This window comes from Protopterus annectens, chromosome 6.part1 (genome assembly GCF_019279795.1).
Source record: "Protopterus annectens isolate FY-2018-M chromosome 6.part1, PAN1.0, whole genome shotgun sequence".
Lineage (NCBI taxonomy): Eukaryota > Metazoa > Chordata > Ceratodontiformes > Protopteridae > Protopterus > Protopterus annectens.
The window spans coordinates 342,287,090-342,311,225 of NC_056738.1; the positions used below are offsets into that span (position 1 = coordinate 342,287,090).

Genomic DNA, 24,136 nt, shown 5'->3' on the forward strand with positions numbered 1-24,136 from the left:
ATTTATTTCTGCTACAAGCACCATGGAAAAACTACCCCACAGGGAATAAGATCTCATTCCACCAGGGCTGCATCTATCTCTACGGCATTTTTCAGAGGAGTCCCTACCAGGGATGCCCTGGAAGCTGCTACCTGGAGCTCTGTACATATTCACCAAGCATTACCACCTGCCTATCTTTCCTAAACCCAGAGCTGGATTTGCCACAGCAGTCTTACAGGGCCTGATTGCTGGCCCTAATGCTCTTAGGTTCATAGGTTTATACTAGGCTGTCTGCCCTAAGGCATTTATAAGCCTAGCCCAAAGTTATGTGGCTTACGCCACCCCTTATGTTAGAAATAATGTGCCCATTAGTTTGGTGTGCCTCTGTCCAGCAGTGACACAGAGATGATTCCCGGGGTAAACCTACGATCTCCCATCCACCGGTCAAGATTTCTCTTGAACAGAGCCAGCGAGGTGCTCTGTCTCACATGGACCGGGATTTTATTCCACAGCATGGGGAGTCTCTGGGTGATAAATCTATCCCTCCAGCACGTCCTATTTATATCCGTGCTAAGGTTTAAGTCACTTGCTCTAGTGGTTCTGGTGGATTTGGATTTTTTGAGGTGGAGCATGTCCATGAATTCCGGATTGGTCATGACCTTGTATGTCAGGCACAGGTCTCCTCTGAGCAGACGGTATGCAACTGAATAGAGTTGGAGTTTCTTCAGTCTGGCAGTATAGGACAGGTTTTGGAGTCCCTTTATCCTTTTGGTGAGGAACTTTTGGGGTCTCTCCAATTGCTGCAGGTGTCAGGTGAGATACATCCCGAATGGGGCATTGTACTCCATCATTGGTCTGATAAGTGAAGAGTACAGGGGAACAATGACCTCACTTGATCTGGATGTGAATCCCTTCATGATCAGATGGGCAATGTAAAGGTCTTTCGAACCACTTTAGCAACATGAGTGTCAAATGAGAGGCCACTGTCAACCTGGGTACCCAGGTCCCTGATAACCTCTTCTGTGCTTAGTGGGTTGCCATCTATATGGTAGCTTGGGGTTACCTTGTTTTTCCCGAAGGGTATGACTATACACTTTTTATGCTTAACTTCAGGCCATGGCTCTGGCACCAGCTATCAGTTTCCGTGAGACCCCTCTGAAGGATGTCTGTGTCCGATGTACTATCCACTATGGCACCCAGTTTGCAGTCATCCGCAAACTTTGTCAGCCATAGTCCTCCTATGTTTGCCTGTACTTCTGAGAAGTAGATGCCGAACAGTAGGGGGCCAAGGACTGAGCCCTGTGGGACACCACTTGTAACCGGCTTGGAGTCTGACATGGCTCCAGCAACTCTAACCCTGTGGGTTCTGTCCTTTAGCCAGTTTGCAACCCATCTTGTGACATACGGGTTTACATTTAAGCTGGTAAGTTTCTGTATGATACCCGAGTGGGGTATTGTGTCGAAAGCTTTTGCAAGGTCAAGGTAGGCTGTATGGACTGCCTTTCCCTCATCAATGGCCTTGGTAACTGTTTCGAAGAAGTCGACCAAGTTCAAAAGGCAAGATCTGCCCTTGACAAAGCCAAACTGGGTTGGGTCCAAGGTCTGCAAGTCCCCTATGTCCTTGTTTGAGTTCCATTATGATCCTCTCCATAGCTTTGCAGACAGCTTTGCAGACCAGGCTTGTTAAGCTTATGGGGCGGTAATTACCAAGGTCCATAGAGGCACCGCCTTTGTGGAGTGGGACCACAGTTGCCGTATGCCACGCCTTGGGCACATGTCCTGTGGTAAGGCTAAGATTAAACAGCTGCCTTATGTGCGGGTTTAGTTCTTTGAGTTCATGTAGCACACAGCCAGGAACACCATCCGGTTCCATTGATGCTGTGTTTTTAGCTTTAGAGAGAGCAGCTTTCACCTGTGCATTTCAGATGTCTGGGAGGCTACACTCTGTTGGGATAGTTATCTCTCCTTTTGGGGGGGAGAGGGGGGTGAAGTTTGCGCTGAACCTGTCTGCCAGTATGTTGGCAATGTCTGTGGGTTCAGTGATTTTTGTATAATTTTGGACTAATTCTGAGCATATCTGGGAGTTTCCACCCAGGTTTCTGACATAGCTGAAGAAGGCCTTATGATTGTCTTTTGAATCTATGGCAATTTTTTTCTCAAAGTTGGCCTTGGATGATTTTATGAGGGATCGTAGTTTCTTGCTAGTACTGATCAAAGATGCCTTCCCTTTTTGGGATTTTGCTCTATCATGTAATAGCTTTCTCCTCTTACCTACCTCCACCCTTCCTTAGCTTTGGGAATCAACCCAAATGTGATGACTGCAACAGTGAAACATAAAGAACATAGTACAGTTGTGTACACTTACCATAAATGTAGATGTTCGAGTGTATTCACTGTTGCAGTTCTGGTTACCCTCCCTCCAGCCCCCTGACCTCTCTTGGCTCTACCTTTCATTCTTGTTTGGCATATATTATTTCATGTGTATTTGCTTTTTGCTGGGGGTGTACCATACCATATAATTGCTTCCTATTGTGGGGGCACCTGACATCTGGGACAAGAAAAACTGATGTAATGGCATCGGCTGCATGTTTTATATACCCGACGACCTGATGTCATGGAAGAGGTGAAAGCATCCGACGCAGAAATCTGAAGACTCTGGTATTCAGGCCAGCTGAAGGCTACCTGCAGGCAAATAACCCAAATGTGATGACTGCAACAGTGAATGCACTCTAATATCTACATTTATGGTAAGTGTACACAACTGTACTTTTGTTAGCTACTCTTGGCTGTAATCATAGTGAAGGTTTTATAGTCGCAATGTGACTGTAGACCTGCACAAACCTAGGCCTGTGGGACTTTTCCTTTAGGTATTGCCACCAAAACTGCTTTTTTCCAGGTGCACAGGTTCATTCCTCTGATATCATGAATAATCAATAGTAGAAGTCTGCAAAGAGCAGTTTAGGCTTTTCTGGGAGAATCATTACATCTGATTTTGGAAGTGGTAACTTTTATCACACACATCTTATACATGCTGTATTCAAACACAAGGCTTCTGTTAAGTATGTTTAGTACAACAGCATCTTTGCTTAAAGGTCAGTGAGCAACATTGAGTCAGACCTAAGACTCAATATTTCATACACTGTGGTCATGAGAGCCACTGAATATGCCAGGTGATCACCAGATCTTTGGACCAAATGGTTCCAATATTAATTGGACAGACCCGAGGAGCTTAACTTATAGCTGTTTCTGCATGGGATACGTTTTACCTGTTTAAAAACTTTTGTGTTATGTTAGTGAGGGATGTGGTTTTTGAGGTGAGACTCTCTTTAAAATACCTCAGTTGTTGAGGTGGTATCGTGGAACTTTGGTGGAAAGATGGTCACTATTTGTCATTGCAATTAACCTGAAGGACCTGCTTGTGGACACAGTCAGTGAGATAGTGAGGTTAAATTAAGAGACCTTGTTCACAGTACCAGCATGGGGATCTCCTGGTCTTACATACAGTAGTGACAAGTGAGGATAGCAGGAGTCTTCATAGTCCTTGAGGAAAGTTGTAGGTGAGAGTGTGAGAGTTTGGGGCCTTGGAATATGACTTGGGGGGGGGGGGTAAGCAGTTGGTTATTTCCAACGTTCTCAGTAACAGTAGAAAAATTCTGACCTTGAATGCAGATATCAAGATGGTGAACGAACTCTGGAACCTGTGAACCCTTTGAGAATACCTTTCTCTAGGTAAGCAGCATTTAGCAGCTAGTGCAGAGGTTTGGTCCACTTCTGTTAATGAGGTTACTGACAATTAAACTTTCTCGATGACTGTTGTGGGAATGGATGAGATTCAAACTGAAATGCTCAAGATGCCTTGCCTGTTTAACGTTCTGTGGTTAGAAAACTTGGGACGGTACTCTGGACTGGGAAGCAGTGGCAGTTATTTTCATTTTTCAAAAAGGGAGAAGGCGTGATGTCCTTCAAGAATGCAACTGCAGTCCTGACATATGGGTTGTCCTGCCTCAGGCAGCCCTTCGGTCGGCCGGATTCCAAAGTCTGGGTCCGGCATCGGCTGATGTCGCCTCCTCCCCGACGTCAGAGCGGCGGGAGTATAAAGGCATCCGCCGATGCCATCTTCTTCAGTCTTTCTTGCTGCGCGGTGCCCGAAGCAGAAGCAGTTCGCAAGTGCCGGTCAGTCAGCTCCTGTGTTTTCATTTACCGAAGTCATCTAAAAGCTAAGTACCCCGTTGGGGAACATTTTTTCTTGCCTCAGCCGATGTCAGAAAAAATTGAAAAAGTTAATAATTGTTTGTCTTGTGATAAACAAATACTTCATAAGGACTTCCATTCTTACTGCCTCCCTTGCCTGGGCCCAGACCACGACGTCTCGGCCTGTGCTGCCTGTGCTTGCTTTAATAAGCACACACTCAGGCGCCGGGCAGAATTTGCCGAAGACTTTTTTGGCAAATCTTTCGCTTATATCATGCCGTCGGAACAACCGACAACACAATCTACCAAAAAACGCAAGGACCGGGACATCCTCGGCCCGCGTCTTCCACCGATACCACACCTAAGCCCTCAGAGTGATTCGGTCCCTTCGGAAGTGGTAATTCTACTGCCCCAGACTGACGACACCGCTTTAACGCGTTCTTTGATCCCTGAGATTTCACCGGTGCCGGTTGTTGATTTTCCTCCAGAAACCGAAGCTCTGGATTTACCCGACACCATTCCTGTGGACAAGGTTACCCCTGCACGTGGGGCAGCTAGGCCTCTGGTATCCATGTCCATCAAGGCCTTTGCACATGCTAAGGCTGCCAGCCAGGCCAAGGCCCATCCTAAGCCTACTGCTCAGGGCCCCTCTTCTGATAGACAGATCATGACTCTTGCTGCAGATTTAATCTCTCTTATCAGGGGTTCTTAGCCGCACCCAGACAGAGGTTCTCAGCCGCCTGCAGATAAAAGGCCTAGAACTGAGCAGACAGACACCCTCTCTTCAGATGAAGCCTCTGGGGATTCAGAGCACTCAGATACCCAGGAAGAATCCTTCCAGGCCTATGAGGACTCGGATGCTGAGGATTCAATTCCCTCTGCCTCCCCTCCAGAGGATATTTCTTTTGGTGAAGTTCTCCACTCCATGAGAGAACATTTTCAGTGGCAGGGTCAGGAATTCTCTGACTCCAGGAAAAGGCTACATACCTTCCTCAAGCTACCCCAACACAGACCTTTAGCTATTCCTCCAGTGTTGGATGTCCTTGATGATGTATACTCGGACTCTAGTGCTTCGCCTGATTCTCTCCCTCCTGCTCCTGTCAAACCTGACCGATATTACAGGGTCCCAGAAACCCATAAGCATCTCTTTAAGGCTCACTCTGTGGATTTAGAGACTATTTCACAGGTCCCCAAGGCAGTGGCTTCTTCCTCAGCCAAAAACCCTCTGCCCACTGACAGGGAAGCTAGGTCCCTGGAGAGATGGGGCAAAAAAGTTTATACCTCTTCCACCCTTGCCATGAGGTCACTCAACTGCCTTTTTCATATGTTTCAGTACCAGGATTACTTAATGGATGATTTGCAGAAAAAGTTAGCCTCTCCTGAGCCTATAGATAGAAAGGCATTGCAGGATTTGGTTCATAACACTCAGCAGGTTAGCAATCATTTTCTTCAGTGTGGTTATGATGCATTGGAAGCTTCATGTAGGGCAGCCATGACAGGGGCCGTTATACGTAGACATGCTTGGTTGAAAGAACAGCCACTACCAGACCATGTTAAAGTTAAGCTCCTGGATGCACCTCTGGAAAAACAGAAGCTTTTTGGTGCTAATGCACAGGATGTGTTGAAGTCTATTGAGGAAAAGGCAAAATCAGTGCAGACTGTCAAGGATTTCCTCCAGGTTCAGCCTCCCAGATTCAGCAGGAATTGGCCTTCTAAGAACTGGTCCTTTCCAGACTCAGACAAGTTTCAAAGGGGAAAGAACAGGTGTGCTCGAGGTAGAGGGCAATACCGAGGCTCCTACAGGGGCCGCCAGTGGCAACCACCAAATCAAAGAAGTGGCGCAGGGAGTTCACCTGCACCACAGGGACAATCACAATGACTTGACTATCACTCCGCCTACCAAGGCTCAAAGAGAAGCACCTCTAGGCAGAAAATTATCCTTATTCTCAAAGAATTGGCACATTTTAACCAAGGACAAATGGATTCTGGACATAATAGACAGAGGTTACAGGTTCCACTTCCACACCTTACCAACGAGACAAGGCATGCCAAACCTGCCACAAAATCAAAGGGCAGTGGCTCTCTTACAAGTTGCAAAGCTGTTACAAATAAAAGCTATAGAAAAAGTTCCTCCTCAGGAACAAGGCCAGGGATTCTATTCAAGACTGTTCCTTGTTCCAAGAAAAGAAAAGCAATGGAGGCCTATACTGGACTTGTCTGTTCTAAACCCCTTTCTCATTGTGCCAAAATTCAAAATGCTGATGTTACAGCAACTCCTTCCCATGCTGGGCAAAGGGTCTTTGCTGGTTACTCTGGACCTCAAGGAGGCATACCTGCATGTCCCAATCAGGCAAAGCTGCAGAAGATACCTCAGATTTCTTGCAGGAACAGAGCATTATCAATTCTCAGCATTGCCGTTTGGCTTATCTACTGCGCCCAGAGTATTCACGAAATGCCTGGCATCAGTAGTTGCATATTGCAGACTCCAGGGGATTCAAATATACCCTTACCTGGACAACTGCCTCATACAAGCAGACAGCAAACAAACATTGATAAAAAACTTGGACTATGTCATTCAGTTGCTACAGGCTTTGGGATAGACAGTCACCATTCAAGAATCAAGACTATTACCATCCCAAAAGATTATTTTTCAAGGAGTAAAACTGGACACACACTCACAAATGGCTTTCCTCACAGAGGAGAAACAACAGCATTTACCAGATTACTTCAAAAGCCTAGCAAAACTTACCCAGCTGACCGCAAGGAAGATCCTGCAGGCCCTGGGTTCCATGGCATCTTGCATCCTTCTGATCCCTCTGGCAAGACTACACATGAGAAAGCTACAATGGTATCTAAAAAGCTTATGGTCTCAGCACAGCCACAACCTAGAAGATGTAATACCACCAATTCCATGCCTGCAAAGGGAATTTTTGTGGTGGGCTCAAGCAAGCCATTTAAACCAAGGCATGCCCTTCAACAAAGTTCAAGCAAGTCAAACCATTACAACAGACGCCTCAGATCCTGGATATGGGGGGCACACATGGAGGACAGATGCATTCAAGGTCAGTGGACTCCCACGGAAATGCCTCTGCACATAAATCAGAAAGAGATGTTGGCAGTGATGCATGCAATAGAAGCCTTTGGAAAATCTCTTCAACAAGGCCATCTGCTAATAAGGACAGACAACACCACTGTCATGTGGTATATAAACAAACAAGGAGGCACTCACTCGTATCCCCTCTGCAGACTAACAATGGCTCTTTGGGAAAAATCCCTGAAACTGAACATCCATTTGCAATCCCAGTTTGTTCCGGGCAAGGACAATATACTGGCGGACAGGTTGAGCAGAAATTTCGTGGATCCACACAAATGGATGCTGCAGCCTCACATTTTTTCACAAATAACTGCATGGGGAAGACCGGACATAGATCTATTTGCTTCTCATCTCAATCACCACCTGGACAGGTTCTGCTCAAGGACACACCATCCTCTAGCCTGGAGAACAGATGCTCTCTCCTTCAGCTGGAATACCCTAAAAATCTATGCATTCCCTCCTCTACCATTACTGACCAAGGTGTTACTGAAGATCAAAGCAGAGCAACCAAAAGGAATACTGATAGCTCCAGAGTGGCCGAGGCAGCATTGGTATCCCTTGCTACTGAGCATAACTTGCACCAAACCGTGGCCCTTGCCCCAATGGCCTCTGCTCCTAACTCAACACAATTACAGGACTGTTCATCAAAACCTGCAAACATTGCATCTGACAGCTTGGAGGGTTCCATGACTTTGTCCCATGTCCCCCTCTCAGAAAAAGTTCAGGAGATCTTACTGGAAGCACACAGACCTTCCACCAGAAAAACCTATTCGGCCAAGTGGAAGAGATTCATCATCTGGAATGCCAAAAAGGGACAGGATGCATCAGTGATGAGCATACCTCAAATATTAGAATACTTGGCAGAAATGTTTCATAATGGCCTCTCATATTCTTCCATTAAAATCCACGCTTCAGCAATCTCAGCAAACTACAACTGTGACCCACCTGTGTTTTCGCATCCCTTGCTAAGACAGTTTCTAAGAGGGATAAAGAATATCAAACCTCCCAGAAAACCACTAGTTCCTGCATGGGACCTCAACTACGTCTTTGAAAAATTAACTCTTCCTCCTTTTGAACCAGCAGCATCTTCAGAAATGCAATTCCTCTCCTGGAAAACGGTCTTCCTGTTGGCAGTTACCTCAGCAAGAAGAGTCTCGGAGATACAGGCCCTCATGTCAGTACCTCCCTTTCTCATTTTCCATCAGGACAGAGTTTCTCTAAGGACCAATCCTTCATTAATGCCAAAAGTGATATCCAGGGTGTCTCTAAATCAAGCAATTCACCTGCCTACTTTCTTTCACAATCCTCAAACTAAAGGGGAAAGTCTGCTGCATACTTTAGACATACACAGACAATTACGCTACTACTTGGACAGAACAAAGACCACCAGGAAGTCTGACCAACTATTTGTAGCCTATGCTGCCGGAGTGCAAGGAAAGGCAGTCTCCAAACAAACAATTTCAAAATGGATTGGACACTGCATCAGATTCTGTTACTCCTTCCATGGAAAGGGTGTGCCAGCCAATATAAGACCACACTCAACCAGAGTTATAGCCACATCCACAGCCTTTCTAAGAGGAGTGGCTACAAAGGACATTCTAGAGGCTGCTACATGGAGCTCCGTGCATACATTTACCAGACACTACAACCTGCCTTTATACTCCAGATCCCGAGCAGGCTTTGCTTCTGCAGTCCTGCAGGGTCTTTTAGCTACACCATCCCTTGCTTAGATCCTACCACCCCCAGCTTGGCTATGGTATTCAACCCATATGTCAGGACTGCAGTTGCATTCTTGAAGGACATAGTACAGTTTTGTACCTACCATAAATGTAGATGTCCGATAGATATGCAACTGCAGTCAGGTTTTCCCTCCCTCCTACCCCTCTGTTTTTTTCCCCTTGGGTCCTTTCCCCCTCTCCTATTTAGCTGGGGATATCTGATGTCCTTCATGGATGCATCTGCAGTCATAACAACTGGGTTGTCCTGTCGTCAGGCAGCCCTTCGGTCGGCCGGATTCCAAAGTCCGGGTCCGGCTTCGGCTGATGTCGCACTTCACCCGACGTCATCTCTGCTGGTCTTCGGGTATAAAGGCATCAGCCGACGCCATTTTCCCCCAGTCTTTCTTGCCGCGTGGCGCCCGAAGCAGAAGCTGTTCGCAAGTGCCGGTCGGTCAGATCCAGAGATTACTACTACCGAATACTACTTCGAAGACTTCTAAAAGCTAAGTACCCCGTTTGGGACTCTTTCTTGCCTCAGCCGATGTCAGAAAAAGTCAATAACTGTTTAACTTGTGGGAAACAAATACCTCATAAAGATTTCCACTCTTACTGTTTGCCTTGTTTAGGCCCAGACCACGACGTAGCAGCCTGTTCGGCCTGTGCTTCATTCAACCGACGAACGCTTAGGCGTCGGTCGGAGTTTGCTGAACAGTTTTTCGGCTCAGATTTTGCGTATATTATGCCGTCGGATCCTCCGACCACCCAAATTGTTAAAAAACGCAAAGAAAAAGACCGACACTCGCGGTCCGCGGTTTCGGCTGAAACCATGGTTAAGCAAATCGCGAGTGTCTCGGTTTCGGCCGAAACCGAGAAAACTGATCAAAGTACAGCTGAATCAATGACTACTACTGAGGTTCCTGCTACCTTACTTGAATCGGCCTCAGAAATTTTACCTACAACAGTGGTTACTAGTGACTTATCAGGCACCATCCCTTTGGATGTCTCTACCCCAGCACGTGGTGCTGCTAGGCCTCCTGCAGCCATGTCTATTAAGGCCTTTGCCAGGGCTAAAGCAGCCAAATCTACTAAATCAGTGCCTGTTAAACCCCCCTCAACCAGGCCCACTTCTAGTTCACAAATGCTTACTCTGGCAGAAGATTTAATATCCTTAATTAGGGGATCTCAATCTCACCCAGCCAGGGCCTCTCAGCCCCCAGAAAAGAGACCTAGAGCAGAGCCCCCCCGAGCCTGTGTCCTCTGATGATTCTGCGGATGACTCAGATATTACAGACCAGCCAGAGGCTCCTTTCTCCAATTATGAAGACTCAGATGCTGAAGAATCCATTCCAGCTGCTTCTCCACCAGAAGAATTCTCCTTTGGGGAAACCTTACATGCTATGCGAGAACAATTCCAATGGCAGGAACAGGATTTCTCAGATTCCAGAAAAAGACTTAGGACTTTTCTGCACCTTCCACAACACAGGCCCTTAGCTATACCTCCTGTCCTCTCTGTTGTGGACGATGCATTTAATGATGTCTGCACTGCACCAGATTCCTTACCTCCAGCCCCTGCCAAACCAGATAGATTTTACAGGGTGCCAGACACTCATCATCACCTGTACAAGGCCCCACTTGCAGACCCCGAAACTATATCCCAGGGGCCTAAGGCAGTAGCCTCGACCACAGCAAAAAACCCTATTCCTTCTGAAAGGGAAGCCAGGTCTTTAGACAGATGGGGCAAAAAAGTTTACACCTCAGCTACTCTCTCATCTAGAGCTTTAAACTGTCAGTTTCACATGATACAATACCAAGAGTTTATGCTTGATCAGTTAACTAAAAAGCTATCCTCTGATGACTCTATAGATAAAAAATATGTATTAGAAATGGTAAATAACATACAACAGGTTAGTAACCATTCCTTAAAATGTGGCTATGATGCACTGGAGGCTTCATTTAGATCAGCCATGACTGGCACAGTGATAAGAAGACATGCATGGCTGAAGGAACAGGTCTTACCGGATCATGTTAAAGCTAAGTTATTAGATGCTCCTATGGATAAGGCCAGTTTGTTTGGTACACCTGCCCAGCAGGTAATGAAGAAAATGGAAGAAAAGGCAAAATCTGTCCAAAGGTTAAAGATTTCTTGCAGGTTCAGCCCCCAAGGTTTAGCAGGAACTGGCCTGCCAAAAATTGGTCCTTTCCTGACTCCACAAGATCCCAAAGGGGCAGGAATAGGCGTTCCAGAGGCAGAAATCAATCCAGAGGGGGTGCCTACAGAGGACGACAGTGGCAAGGTAATAACAGAGGCACAGACACAGCCACTACCACTACAACAGCACAATCACAGTGACTTGATTCTAACTCCGCCTACCAGGGAACAAATAGCAGCACCATTAGGCGGAAAATTAACCTTATTTTCAAGAACTGGCACTATATCACAAAAGACAAGTGGATTTTGCAAACCATAGACCAAGGTTACGGTTCCACTTCCACACTTTACCAGTCAAAAGAGGAATGCCAAACCTGCCTCCAAATCAAAAACAGAAGCTCTACAGCAGATAATGCAATTAACAAAGATGAGAGCTGTGGAAAGAGTACCAATAACAGAACAAGGCAAAGGATTCTACTCCAGACTATTCCTAGTTCCAAGAAAGGAAAAATGTTGGCGACCTATTCTCGACCTGTCCACCTTAAATACATACATCATTGTCCCAAAATTCAAAATGCTGACCCTACAGCAACTTCTTCCCATGCTGGGCAAGGAGTGTTGGCTGGTAACTCTAGATCTCAAGGAGGCATACCTGCACGTCCCCATTCGACCAATTTGCAGAAGATACGTCAGATTTCTTGCAGGATCAGAGCACTATCAATTCTCAGCATTGCCCTTTGGCTTATCAACTGCGCCCAGAGTATTCACAAAATGCCTGGCATCAGTAATCGCCCACTGCAGACTACAGGGAATCCAAATTTATCCATACCTGGACGACTGCCTGCTACAAGGGGACAACAAAAGCAAGCTGACAACAGATTTACAAAGGGTCATTTACTTGCTACAAGCACTGGGATACACAGTCAATTTACAAAAGTCAAGGCTGATACCATCCCAAACAAGGACATTCTTGGGCGCGGAATTGGACACAGTAAAACAAATGGCATTCCTAACTGCAGAAAAACAAAAAGAACTCCCTCTTTACTTCTTGGCACTAACAAGACAGAACAAGCTAACAGCAAGAAAAGTTCTGCAAGCCTTGGGCTTCATGGCATCATGCATAATCTTGGTTCCACATGCCAGACTGCATATGAGAAAACTACAGTGGTACCTAAAGAATTTATGGTCCCAACACAGGCACAGCCTAGAAGCAGAAATTCCACTAATCCCATGCCTAAAGCAGGAGTTCCTATGGTGGGCTCAAGCATGCCAGTCAAACCCAGGCCTACCCTTTCACAACTATCAAGCAAGCCAAACCATCACAACAGACGCCTCAGACCTAGGATGGGGGGCTCACATGCTGGACAAATGCGTACAAGGATTGTGGACGCAGGACCAGCTTCACCTGCACATCAACCTAAAAGAAATGCTGGCAGTAAAACTGGCAATCCAAAAATTCAGACCATTTCTCAAAGAAGGCCATTTGATGATAAGGACAGAACACCACAGTCATGTGGTACATCAACAAACAGGGAGGCACTCATTCATACCCCCTATGCAGAATGGCTTTGGACCTTTGGAACCTGGCACTCAGCTACAACATCCAGTTACAGGCAATATTTGTACCGGGAAAGGAGAATACTCTAGCAGACATGTTAAGCAGAACCACCTCGGGTGCTCACGAATGGATGCTACACCCGGACATTTTCAAGACCATCTCAAAGAAATGGGGAATGCCACAGATAGATCTATTCGCTTCCCCTCTCAATCACCAGCTCAAAAAATTCTGCACGAGGACATTCCACCCACTTGCATGGAAAGTGGATTTGCTCTCCTTCAGCTGGAAAGGTCTGACAGCATATGCATTCCCACCTCTTCCCTTGATACACAAGGTATTACTAAAAATCAAGGAGGAACGCCCAAGGATAATCCTGATGGCTCCGAATTGGCCAAGACAACACTGGTACCCATTGCTGAGGAGCATGTCTCGGGACACAATGTGGTCAATACCCCTGATGCCTTTGATGTTAACTCAGAACAACTACAGCATCATGCATCCAAACCTAAAAACGTTGCAACTGACTACATGGAACATCACATAGTAGCAACTACTCCAGAACTTTCCCAAAGGGTTAAAGACATTATCCTTGAAGCCCGCAGACCTTCAACAAGAAGGAACTATGCAGGAAAATGGAAAAGGTTTGTCATTTGGAGTGCTGAAAGAGGAAAAGATGTGTCGAATATAGATATTGCTAACATTCTGGAGTATTTGGCAGAGCTTCTACATACAGGCCTGTCCTATTCCTCCAAGATACATGCATCAGCTATTTCAGCAGAATACAGCTTTGATCCACCTGTCTTTTCACATCCTCTACTCAGGCAGTTCCTCAGAGGGATCAAGAATGTAAAACCTCCTAGGAAACCACCATTGCCAGCTTGGGATTTGAACTTTGTGCTAGAAAAGTTGACACTGCACCTTTTGAACCAGCAGCAACAGCAGACCTACAGCATCTATCATGGAAAACTGCTTTCCTACTGGCAATAACCTCAGCAAGGAGGGTTTCTGAACTTCAGGCCCTAATGGCAGTACAACCCTTCCTAATATTCCACCAAGATAGTGTCCATGAGGACTAATCCTACATTTATGCCTAAGGTGGTATCCAGAGTGTCTTTAAACCAGGCAATCCACCTACCTACCTTCTTCCCAACCCACAAAACAGAGGGAAAGACTGCTGCATACCTTGGATGTACATAGACAGCTACGCTACTACCTGGACAGAACAAAAAGCAACAGAAAAACTGACCAGCTTTTTGTAGCTATGCAACAGGAAGGGAAGGAAAAGCTATTTCCAAACAGACAATCTCCAAATGGATAGGAAATTGCATACGATTCTGTTACTCCTTCCATGGAAAACCAATTCCACAGAACATAAGGCCTCACTCTACAAGGGCAACAGCCACTACCACAGCCTTCTTACGAGGAGTGGCAACCAAGGACATTATTGAGGCGGCTACTTGGACCTCCGTGCATACATTTGCCAAGCATTATAATTTACCTCTGTATTCCAGATCCCGAGCAGGGTTTGCCACTGCTGTACTGCAAGGGATCCTAACCACACCATAATCTATTCTTCCTCCTCCCCTAGTTGGCTATGGTATTCTACCCAGTTGTTATGACTGCAGATGCATCCATGAAGGACATAGTACAGTTTTGTACCTACCATAAATGTAGATGTCCGAACTGGATAGCATCTGCAGTCAGGATTACCCTCCCTCCTTCCCCTCTGTGGTACTCCTAGGCCATTTACCCTCCTAATAGCTAGCTGGTGGGGGGAGTCTCTTATGGTGTATTTGTTTGTATATATGTACATACATGCTTATTTTTTGTGTTTGCCTTCTATCTTTTTGGGAACATTGGCATTTACCAAAAATTTAGCCTTCCAAGAGGGCAACTGGCATCTGGGGCAAGAAACACTGAGGAAAATGGCGTCGGCTGATGCCTTTATACCCGAAGACCAGCAGAGATGACGTCGGGTGAAGTGCGACATCAGCCGAAGCCGGACCCGGACTTTGGAATCCGGCCGACCAAAGGGCTGCCTGACGACAGGACAGCCCAGTTGTTATGACTGCAGATGCTATCCAGTTCGGACATCTACATTTATGGTAGGTACAAAACTGTACTTTATGGTGTATCTGTTTATTACTGTTGTACATGTCTGGAAATTTTTGTTTATCCATTCACAAAATTTAGCCTTCCTTGGAGGGCACCTGGCATCTGGGGCAAGAAACACTGAAGAAGATGGTGTCGGCGGATGCCTTTATACTCCAGCCGCTCTGATGTCGGGGAGGAGGCGACATCAGCCGACGCCGGACCCAGACTTTGGAATCCGGCCGACCGAAGGGCTGCCTGAGGCAGGACAACCCATATGTCAGGACTGCAGTTGCATATCTATTGGACATCTACATTTATGGTAGGTACAAAACTGTACTTTCCCATTTATAAGTGGATTACGCTTGGCCTCCTTGAGGAAGCCTTATTAGAGTATTGGAAAGAAGACCTTGTTGAGTAGGTTGTCTATTACAAAGAACAATGTGGATTCCATCATGCTCATGAACAATGGCCCATTTGCATCTCCTTGCTGTCACTGGGGAGACTGAGGTCATCAAGTATGGTATTTGTGTTTTGAGAACAGTGGGGAAGATTCATGCTTATGTACCCAAGTTTTTGTGAGGAATGTTCCAACAATATAAGGGTCCTGCTGCCCCTGCCATCTGACACCTTTGTGTGGTGAGAGTTGTATAGTACCAGATATGTTCAGCCATTTGTGCCCTATGCTTTTTAATTTGACTGCTGTCAAGCCTGTCTTTCTCAGATCAGCTCAGGTGAATGGCAGATTCCTTACAGTTAACATAACTGATATTTATGGTACCCAAGAAAGAACCAGTAGCTTAATTGCCTATCAATAAAAATTAAGAGAAAGAAAAATGGTGTGGCTTAGACTTTAATTCTAGCCCTGCAGGAGCAGAGCTTTCTTTTCCAGTACTGGTCCTGTAGGGTGTTTTTGCATATTTTGCTTCTATGCTTCATTACCTGCCACCATTGACTTTTTTTTTCTGTGCACTAATTGTAATTCTGGTCTAACTGAACCTTTGCAAGAAGTGTCTTGTTGAAGAAGACCTGAATACTTAGGATATGAGAAGATCTTATGTGCCTGCAATGGCAAATTCTTGAATATTTGCATTTTGTGCAATGGAGAGGGTTTGGTATTTAGTCTTGAAGACATGCTCTTGCAGGAACTCTTTGTAAGTTGAGAACTGTGGAGGGTTTATAAACATATCCTTTTTTAGCCAGCTACAGTGTTGACAGTGGGCTTCATGGTCCGTTTTTCATGAGTGTTGGTTCTAAGCCATCTCTGGATAATTGCTTGCAGGGCTAAAGTCATTAAAGTAGTAGTCTAAAAAACCCTTTATACACTGAGGCATTAAATAATTGCAGTTTTATTTGCTTTCCCTTATTTTCTTAGGGACACAGGCACTTCCTCCACTGTTTTCTCTGGGATATCACCAGTGTCGTTGGAACTACAATGATGAGGAAGATGTCCGTAATGTAGATGCTGGTTTTGACGAGCGTGACATACCCTATGATGTTATCTGGCTTGACATTGAGCATGCAGATGGAAAGAGATACTTTACATGGGATCCCAACAAGTTTCCCAACCCCAAGGGGATGCTTCAGAATCTTGCTAACAAGAAGCGCAAGGTAATTCCTACTTACAGTTTTGAACACTTTTTCATCTGTGGTGGCAGTTTTAAGTGGAGCTGGAAGAAGCCCTTGATAGTGATGTTACTTGTGTTGGAGAGTTGTTTATAGTGCAGAAGTTAAATGATGTTTTACATTTTAATTCTGGCTGTTCATTCCTAGGCTAAATTTGAGTCCAGTATATGCACAGGAAGGGGGAAACGGCACAGTCTTGTCACCATAATTTGTGTTTTGAAATGAAAAGCATTTTTGCAGTTTTTCTTGCTTGAAATAAAACTGCTTGTTTGCAGTTGTGGGGAGCTGGGGGAGTTTTGAAAACTGGCAACCTGGAGCTTCAGCAAACCTGTGGAGTGTTTTCTATGATAGTATTGAAGGGTTGGTCAGTACAGCAGATGAGATTGTAGTAATGATAAGTCTTTATTTCTGCAGTTTTACAGTATAGTTATGTCTGCTTATTTTGTACATTGCTGTTCTTTCATTTCTCATATTCATTATATGTGGAGTACTCCAGAAATGTAAGGAGAATTTCCTTTAGTGTGGAAACTTGGCACATATGCAAAACATATTTTTTTCCTTTTAAGGGAGAGAAAATGATACACAAATTAATCGTGGCAAAAAATTAACATGGTACTATTAGCTTTCTACTCGGATTGCACAATAAATTGTGAATTTGTTGAATAGCAGCAGCAATAGTCATATAGCCACCTTACCTTTGACTCCAGCCTGTTCTTGGAAAGACAGTACATCTTGTAATAATACAAGAACATTTTTTATTGTAAATGGTTGCAAAATGAAAGCCCAGTGACAATGTGCAGTCTATTTAGTCAACATATTTGCAAGGGAATTTTCTTTTGAAATACAAGAGCAAGAGTCTTGTGGGCAGTATATTTAATGACAGAACCGGATTATTTTAAATATCTTTTTTTCTCTATAGTGTCTCAAACTCATAAACTGCCACATAAGCATCATATGAATCTGTGAAAATATGAACTGTTTTATTCTTCTGCTTCTGTAATGGCTGATTATTTCTCCAACTTGAAAGGACACATTTCCATTTAATTGTTTTCGAAGCAGGATTTGATCTGCAGTGCCAAGAGAAAATGTTGCCATCACTCTGTTGTGAATACAGGGTCTGTCTAAAAACAGGATGAGTTCTGGATATTTGCCAGGTCAGATCTAGGAGAAAGCACGTGGATTTAAAAAAAAAAAAATCATGTAGTCTTAAGGCATTTTTTCAGCCCTTCTTAAAGATGCAGGATTTAAAGGCGGGCACCTAATTTTCAGGGAGGGGTTATTTAATAGTGAAAGTTTATAATTAGAAAGTCAAAATGAGTGTTTTTGTAATATGACATCTATAGAATGTGGAACTTCAGCAAAAGATTGTATCCAAGTGTAAACGAAACTGCCGAATCCAGTATCTTGGCAGCTGCTGTAATTGCCCTAAAGCAGTGTGGGAGAGATGCTGCTACTGGATTTAAGTTTGTGCTAAAATATGGTGCAGGTCTAAAACATTGTTTTTGCACTGTTAATAAACCTGAAGCTATTGTTACACTCGCAACAGAAAAAGAAAAATTTCTTTAAATAAATGCGTAAGCCAAGTGCAATGACGGTCAAGAAAGAGGGTTTTAAGATGAATGAATGTGTTCTCATGTGCGTTTTGCCAAGGTAGTGATTCTGGAATGCCTCTTCATATATAAAAATTGCAAAATTAGAAATTTGTCTTACAATCTGCTAATCCGAGGAAAGCACTGAGCTTCTTCAAGGTTATAGTGCATGATGTGGTCTGAATAGTAGAAAACCGAAAGCTGAGAAGGAAGTGTATGATGCGCTTTTGCAGAATTTATATCCTAGGTGCTAAATGGTTTTCACAACTGCAGACAGTTTTTGTCCTTTTGTAAGCAAAAGCAAACTGATACCGACTTTAATGGTGAATTGGAATAGTGAAATGTCAGTAAAGGAAATTTAATTGTAGTTGGGTAATATGAGTGTGTTACAGACTTGGCGCTATCTCAAGGGATCATAGGGCAAACTAAGATTACATGTTTATTTCTCTTTACTTCTGCTGAGACAAGATGTTCATTATTTTATTTGACATTCCGACTGGGTCACAAGACTGTTTTCAGCAGAGGCCCGGGGGAAAAAAAGCTCCACAATTTTAGAAAATTACAAGACTTGCAAGCAAACTACAATATGCAAGTATACAGTGAGTACATTGCTAGTTTAACTGTGATAGCACTTTACACAAAATTGTAAATTTGACTCGACTGTTAATGATAGTGTCACTGCCTCAGTGATGATCATGTTTGAACTGGAAGAATACTTGTGCTGTTTAGTTCGTAAGGAGGTATAAAGATAGGAGTAAATTGGTGCATTTTTCTAGTGCTGACCGTGCTTAATGATGGTGGACATGTTAATGTAATTGAAGGGAGGTATAGGAGAGCATATTGTGTATTAGCCTGGGGTTTTGCCTGTGCATAACCATAATTTATTTGTGTTCTTTTAGGAAGACTTTAAAGAGTGGTAGGCTAGGAGTAAGCCTAATGTTGGGAGGGAGGGTGTTCTAAGATTTAGCAATAGTGTGAATATAGAGACCTTCCTGGGTTTTCTAGAAGGTTTGTAGATTTCAGTGAGGTTTTTATCTTGAGATCTGAGGGGTTTGGTTTGTAATGCATTATGTCTTCTAAAAGTGGACATGCAATGAGCCTATAAAATAGGTTGTGTGTTGTAATTGGGTGTGTGTATTAAAGCTGTTAATTCTAACCAGTTTAATTCGTTGATGTACAGTGATGTGTATGGTAGTTTGGAGTAGGTTGCAATAAATGATAGTCTGGCTCCAGTACAAACAGAGTAAAGAAAACAAAAACCCCATTAACAGCCAACTCATTGACCTCATGAAGCAGAGACATAGCATGGAACAACTGGAAGCAAAACTGAACCCAACAAAATCTCAGTTTATAAAACATTATGCAATAGAGTAACCAAAACAGCCAACAAATGTAAATCATACTACTGCAATCTCCAGCTTCAACACAAATACAAAGTCACAAATTTTTGGCACTCTACCTTGCTCAACCCAGGCTCAAACAAAGACCACTCCCTCTCACCTAGTGCCCCCCAGCATTTCATAAAGTCCATAGCAGACCTACTCACTTCTCCAAACTCGCAACTAAACCTACACATCAACAAATACTTAACACCCCCCACAGAAGATCAGTCCCATGACCGACCATACTATGCAGAAAAAGAGCCACCAAATGGGTCAAGTACCACCTAACAATGTGGAGAACAAACCAAAATGGAGAAAGGATGGTACTCCACGATAGTCGAAGCTGACCCACAGTATAAAAATCCAAAAAATCCTTTGTTTGAAATCAAGTAAGCGCTTTCACGTTTGCATCAACGCTTCATCAGACTTTCAAAATATATTGAACAGAGCTCCATATAAATACTATCATTTATTTAAAACAACCAATGAAATGCTAAGTAAATTTAATTAAAAAACTCTTAAAGTGCCCTCACTTACATACACATCTCACTGATATATTTAATGGCAATGAACCACATAAAAGTTTAAAATATGTCATAAGACATCTAGGACATGTATTCTAATGCAAAGCAATTAACTATAACAAACTTACAATACAGTATAAGGCTTCATGTCAATATTTCAAACAATCAGTGAAATCTTAACTGAATAAATTTAATTAAAAAAACTCTTAAAGTGCCCTCACTTACATACACACCTCACTGATGTATTTAATAGCAATGAACCACATAAGTTTAAAACACATCATAAGCATATAGGTAATAAATATAATCAGACATCTAGAACACATATTCTCATGCAAAGCAATTAACTATAACAAACTGTATATTACAGTATAAGGCTTCATGTCGGTGCTTAAGGGGACGATCTTTAAGAAAGGGTTTCAAAGAAACCCTATCATTCAGCCCATGTCCTCTATCTGCTTGTAGTCTTATAATTCACTTGCCTTCTTTTTTCTCTATATGATTTGCTATGTCTCCTAGTCTTTCCGTGGGGGTAACTAACTCTAAAACTAAAAATTTAAAACTATGCGTAGTATCATTCTGAATGACATGTCTAGCTATTGCATTGCCTTCATTCTCTCTATTAATAGCATATATATGTTCCCTTATTCTCTCTCTCAATGTCCTGTTAATTTTCCCAACATAAAAACTGTTGCATTCCTGACACACAGCTACGTAAACTACATTTCTGGTTCTACAGTCTGTATATTGTTGGAACTCATATTTCTGATGTATATCTGGATGTATGAAATTGTTGGTATTAGCTATATAGCCACATTAATTGCAGTGACGACAGGGGAGTGTCCCTCTTCTAACTGAGAGGGGTTCCTTCTTATTATTCCTCTCAACACAGAATTTGTTTCAATGATCTTGTGTTCTTGTAACTAAAACTAGGACTAGTACCTACCACTTTTTTTATATGTTCATCTAATAATAGCATATTCCAGTTCTTTCTGATTAACTGTGTTATTTTTTTGTTATTATTTGTATAAGGAATGACGAATCTATTGTTTCTGGACATGGAAATAAGTCTTTGTCGTTCTTGTGACTGACCAGTCCTCTTAATATATGGTTGAACTACTGTCACATTCTATTTTTTGTATGGCACTTAAATCACTAGTATGATATCCTCTTTCTGTAAAATCCATCCTCACATCTCTAATAACTTCATGGAATACCTCATCTTCACTTACTATGCGTGAGGTCCTGAGTGCCTGACTCTTGACAATATTTCTATGAATATGTGAAGGGTGCATACTATTGCAATGCAAAAATGCATTTCTTCTGCAGGGTTTCTTAAAGACTTCTGTGGTGATCACACCATCACACTTCAATAGTACATCCAAAAATTCAACTTCATTCTGGGAGCTTTTACCAGTTAAGGTGAGAAGTTGTCGTCCCGTTACTATAAGTAATAAACTAATTTAATGTGGAAGAATCCCCTCCCCAAATGAGGAAGACATCGTCCACAAAACGCCTGTAATATTTAATAAAGTGAGACCATACCACTAACCAACAAAATAGCTTCAATACTTTCACTTTCTATCCCATACCCAACTCTCAAAAATACTAAAGCTCAAACCCTGCTCCACATCAGCAATCTCTCACCCCAATACCTAAAACTCGCCACTGACTCAACTGCATCTCCAGTCACCATCCTAATAAACAGGTCACACTCTGAAGCCACAGTCCCTACAATATGGAAACACTCTCACATAACTCCTAAATTAAATTAGTAGAATTCCTCCTTGTACCGAATATCTAGAAAGTGGAAGAGTTGTATCAGATGATGCTACCATGAAGCTTTAGTTTGTGAGGAAAGTAATGCTTGTTGATACACAGGCAGCAAATGAAGCAAATGTAATTTCTGTTCACAATTGTCTTAGCAGTCTTCTTGCCAGACAGTGTTTAAGGACAGTGGTTGTGGAATTTGAGGGAGAGGGCTGCTGAATGTAGAATACTTTTGAAAAGCATTGCCAAGAAATAGAAGCCTCGAACATTAGGGTCTTAAGTCATCACATTTAAAGCATTTTCATTTGTAACACGGGTGTGGTGCACATAGTTCATGGTCATAAGTTTCCATTTATTTTAGGCCTGCAGAATCCATATATTTTTAATTTTTCATTCACTCCAGCATTGCATAAATTGCTTAATTCCTCCCTTCTCATTAACCTCACTCTTCCTGAACATTACTTGGCATGACTTGTGCTATTTAAGCAAGCAGAGCAATGGTAGCAGGGTCAACAGATCCATAAGGACTAGGGGGAGTTGTGCAACACTGATGTTACAGCAGAAGTTGAACTCACTTGTAGATGCAAAGAAATGGTGTAGTGGGTTAGTGATGAAGAAGCAGGGCATGGGAGATGGTAAGGAATGTCCAAGATAAGTAACCAGACACAGTTTATGGGTTGGGATTTCAGAGACACTTTAAAAACTGAGAAGGAATGTGAATGGTTGAACAAACCCTGTAATAAGGGACATTTTTGGAAGACATGTAAAAGGATAAAACCCAAAGCAGGTAGGAAGAGATTCCCAGTGGAGCACTTATCTTAATAGGATCATAGGAGGTTACTAGGCTATTGGCCCTAAGGCCTCTATAAACCTAACCGTGTTTAAAGGATCATTTTAAGCCTACCCAATTTCCCCTTAGTGAGAATCAAACCCTGTTCTTAAATGTCAGGTAAACACTTTAATCATTATGCCAACTCCCATCCCATTAAGAAGACTTGAAAACTGAACCAATGTGGCAAACATCCTGTAGACTGAATTCATCGTAGCATTCAGACTGGAGGCAGAAAAGCGGTTATATTTTGCAGCTCTTAAATCACTTGTGTGCCATATGCCTTGGATGTAAGACATGTGTCTGACGTACAACTCCTGGAAGGTGTAAAGACTTTGGTATGCTGGCCATCTGAGAAGCGGAACCCAAAAGGGAAAGGGCAGAAGTCTTTGCCTCAGAGTATAGCATATCTGTCAGAAAGTGCCTCCCAACTTGCAAAGAAGAGCCAGTACATGTCTAGTCATATGGGTCTTAATAGTTAATAGCCCTGAAAACTAAAGTTTGTTCTTCAGGTGGTTTATATTCCTCAGACCACAGTCTTGTGGTAGAGTAGATCCTTATGAATGGATGCTTCACAATGTGTTCCCGGACATAGTACATCACTGGGGTACTTGAGTTAATATTTTTGTCTCCTCTCTGAACAAACAACTTCCCCAGTTCTGTTTGAGTGCCAGGTACTCTGGCTTGGAAAGTGGAAGCCCTGTCTCTCTATTGGAAGGGGATGTTTCTGTACTTCTGTCCTTCCTCTGTTACAAAGTGTCCCCCACAGTCATTTGGGACAGGCCCAAAATCTTGTTGATGACTCCCTTTTAGCCTAAAAGCAATGGTTCCCTCTTATTTCATCTAACCAGAAGCAATCACATGTTACTTCACAGAAAGGATCTTGTCACACAGGACAAGGGATCTCTTATTCACCCTCACTTTGCCCTCTTTCAGTTGACACTCTGGGTGATTGATATAGGGTCTTGATCCCTTTTAGACATCAATTTTCTGAGGATGTGCTGCTGGTTTGGCAGGAAGCCAGAAAACCCACTACTAGAAAATCCTATGTGGTGAAATGAGTTTTCTGTTTGGTGTCTCAAATGTGTCCTGGACACCTTTTCTGTGGGTATCTCTGCATTTCTTTGTGGAATTTGCTCAGTCCTGGTCTGGCATATTAATCTGTTAAAGCTAGTCTGTCAAACATATCTGCGTGTCTGCCTTTAAATCCACCCCTTGCTTCTTGTTTTGAAATCAGTTTTAAAAAGGTGTCTTTCATATACTTGGAACATTAATTTTGAGAAATTTTTCATTTTGAGCCTGCAGCTGTCTTCCTTGTTGCACTGTACTTGAGAATACAGTGCTGTTTGTGGCCCTTAACTTCTGCCAAGAGGGTCTCTGAACTTCAGGCACTCGTATGGCAGTTCAACCTTTATTTTTTTCCACAGTCAGTCTTCATACCAATCCTCCTGTTATGCCCAAGGTGGTTAATGATTTGTTCTTGAATCAAACAATTCATTTGACACCTTTTTTTTTTCCTGTCCACAGAATGCTATTGAGAAAATTCTTCACCCCTTGGATTTACATAGACAACAAGTATTACTTTGATACGATGAAAGATATCAGGAAATCTGAGCAAGTTTTGGTTTCTTTTCAT

The 24,136-nt window shown here is 43.2% G+C and overlaps 1 protein-coding gene across 1 annotated transcript in view; it reads left to right on the forward strand.

Moving 5' to 3' along the window:
* Positions 1 to 24,136, forward strand: part of GANAB (glucosidase II alpha subunit) — a gene marked incomplete in the record, with an annotated part of 1,503,123 nt that overhangs the window by 573,379 nt on the left and 905,608 nt on the right. The window contains 1 exon segment of the mRNA XM_044075375.1: positions 16,156 to 16,391. Within this exon segment, the coding sequence (XP_043931310.1) occupies positions 16,156 to 16,391 (236 nt within the window).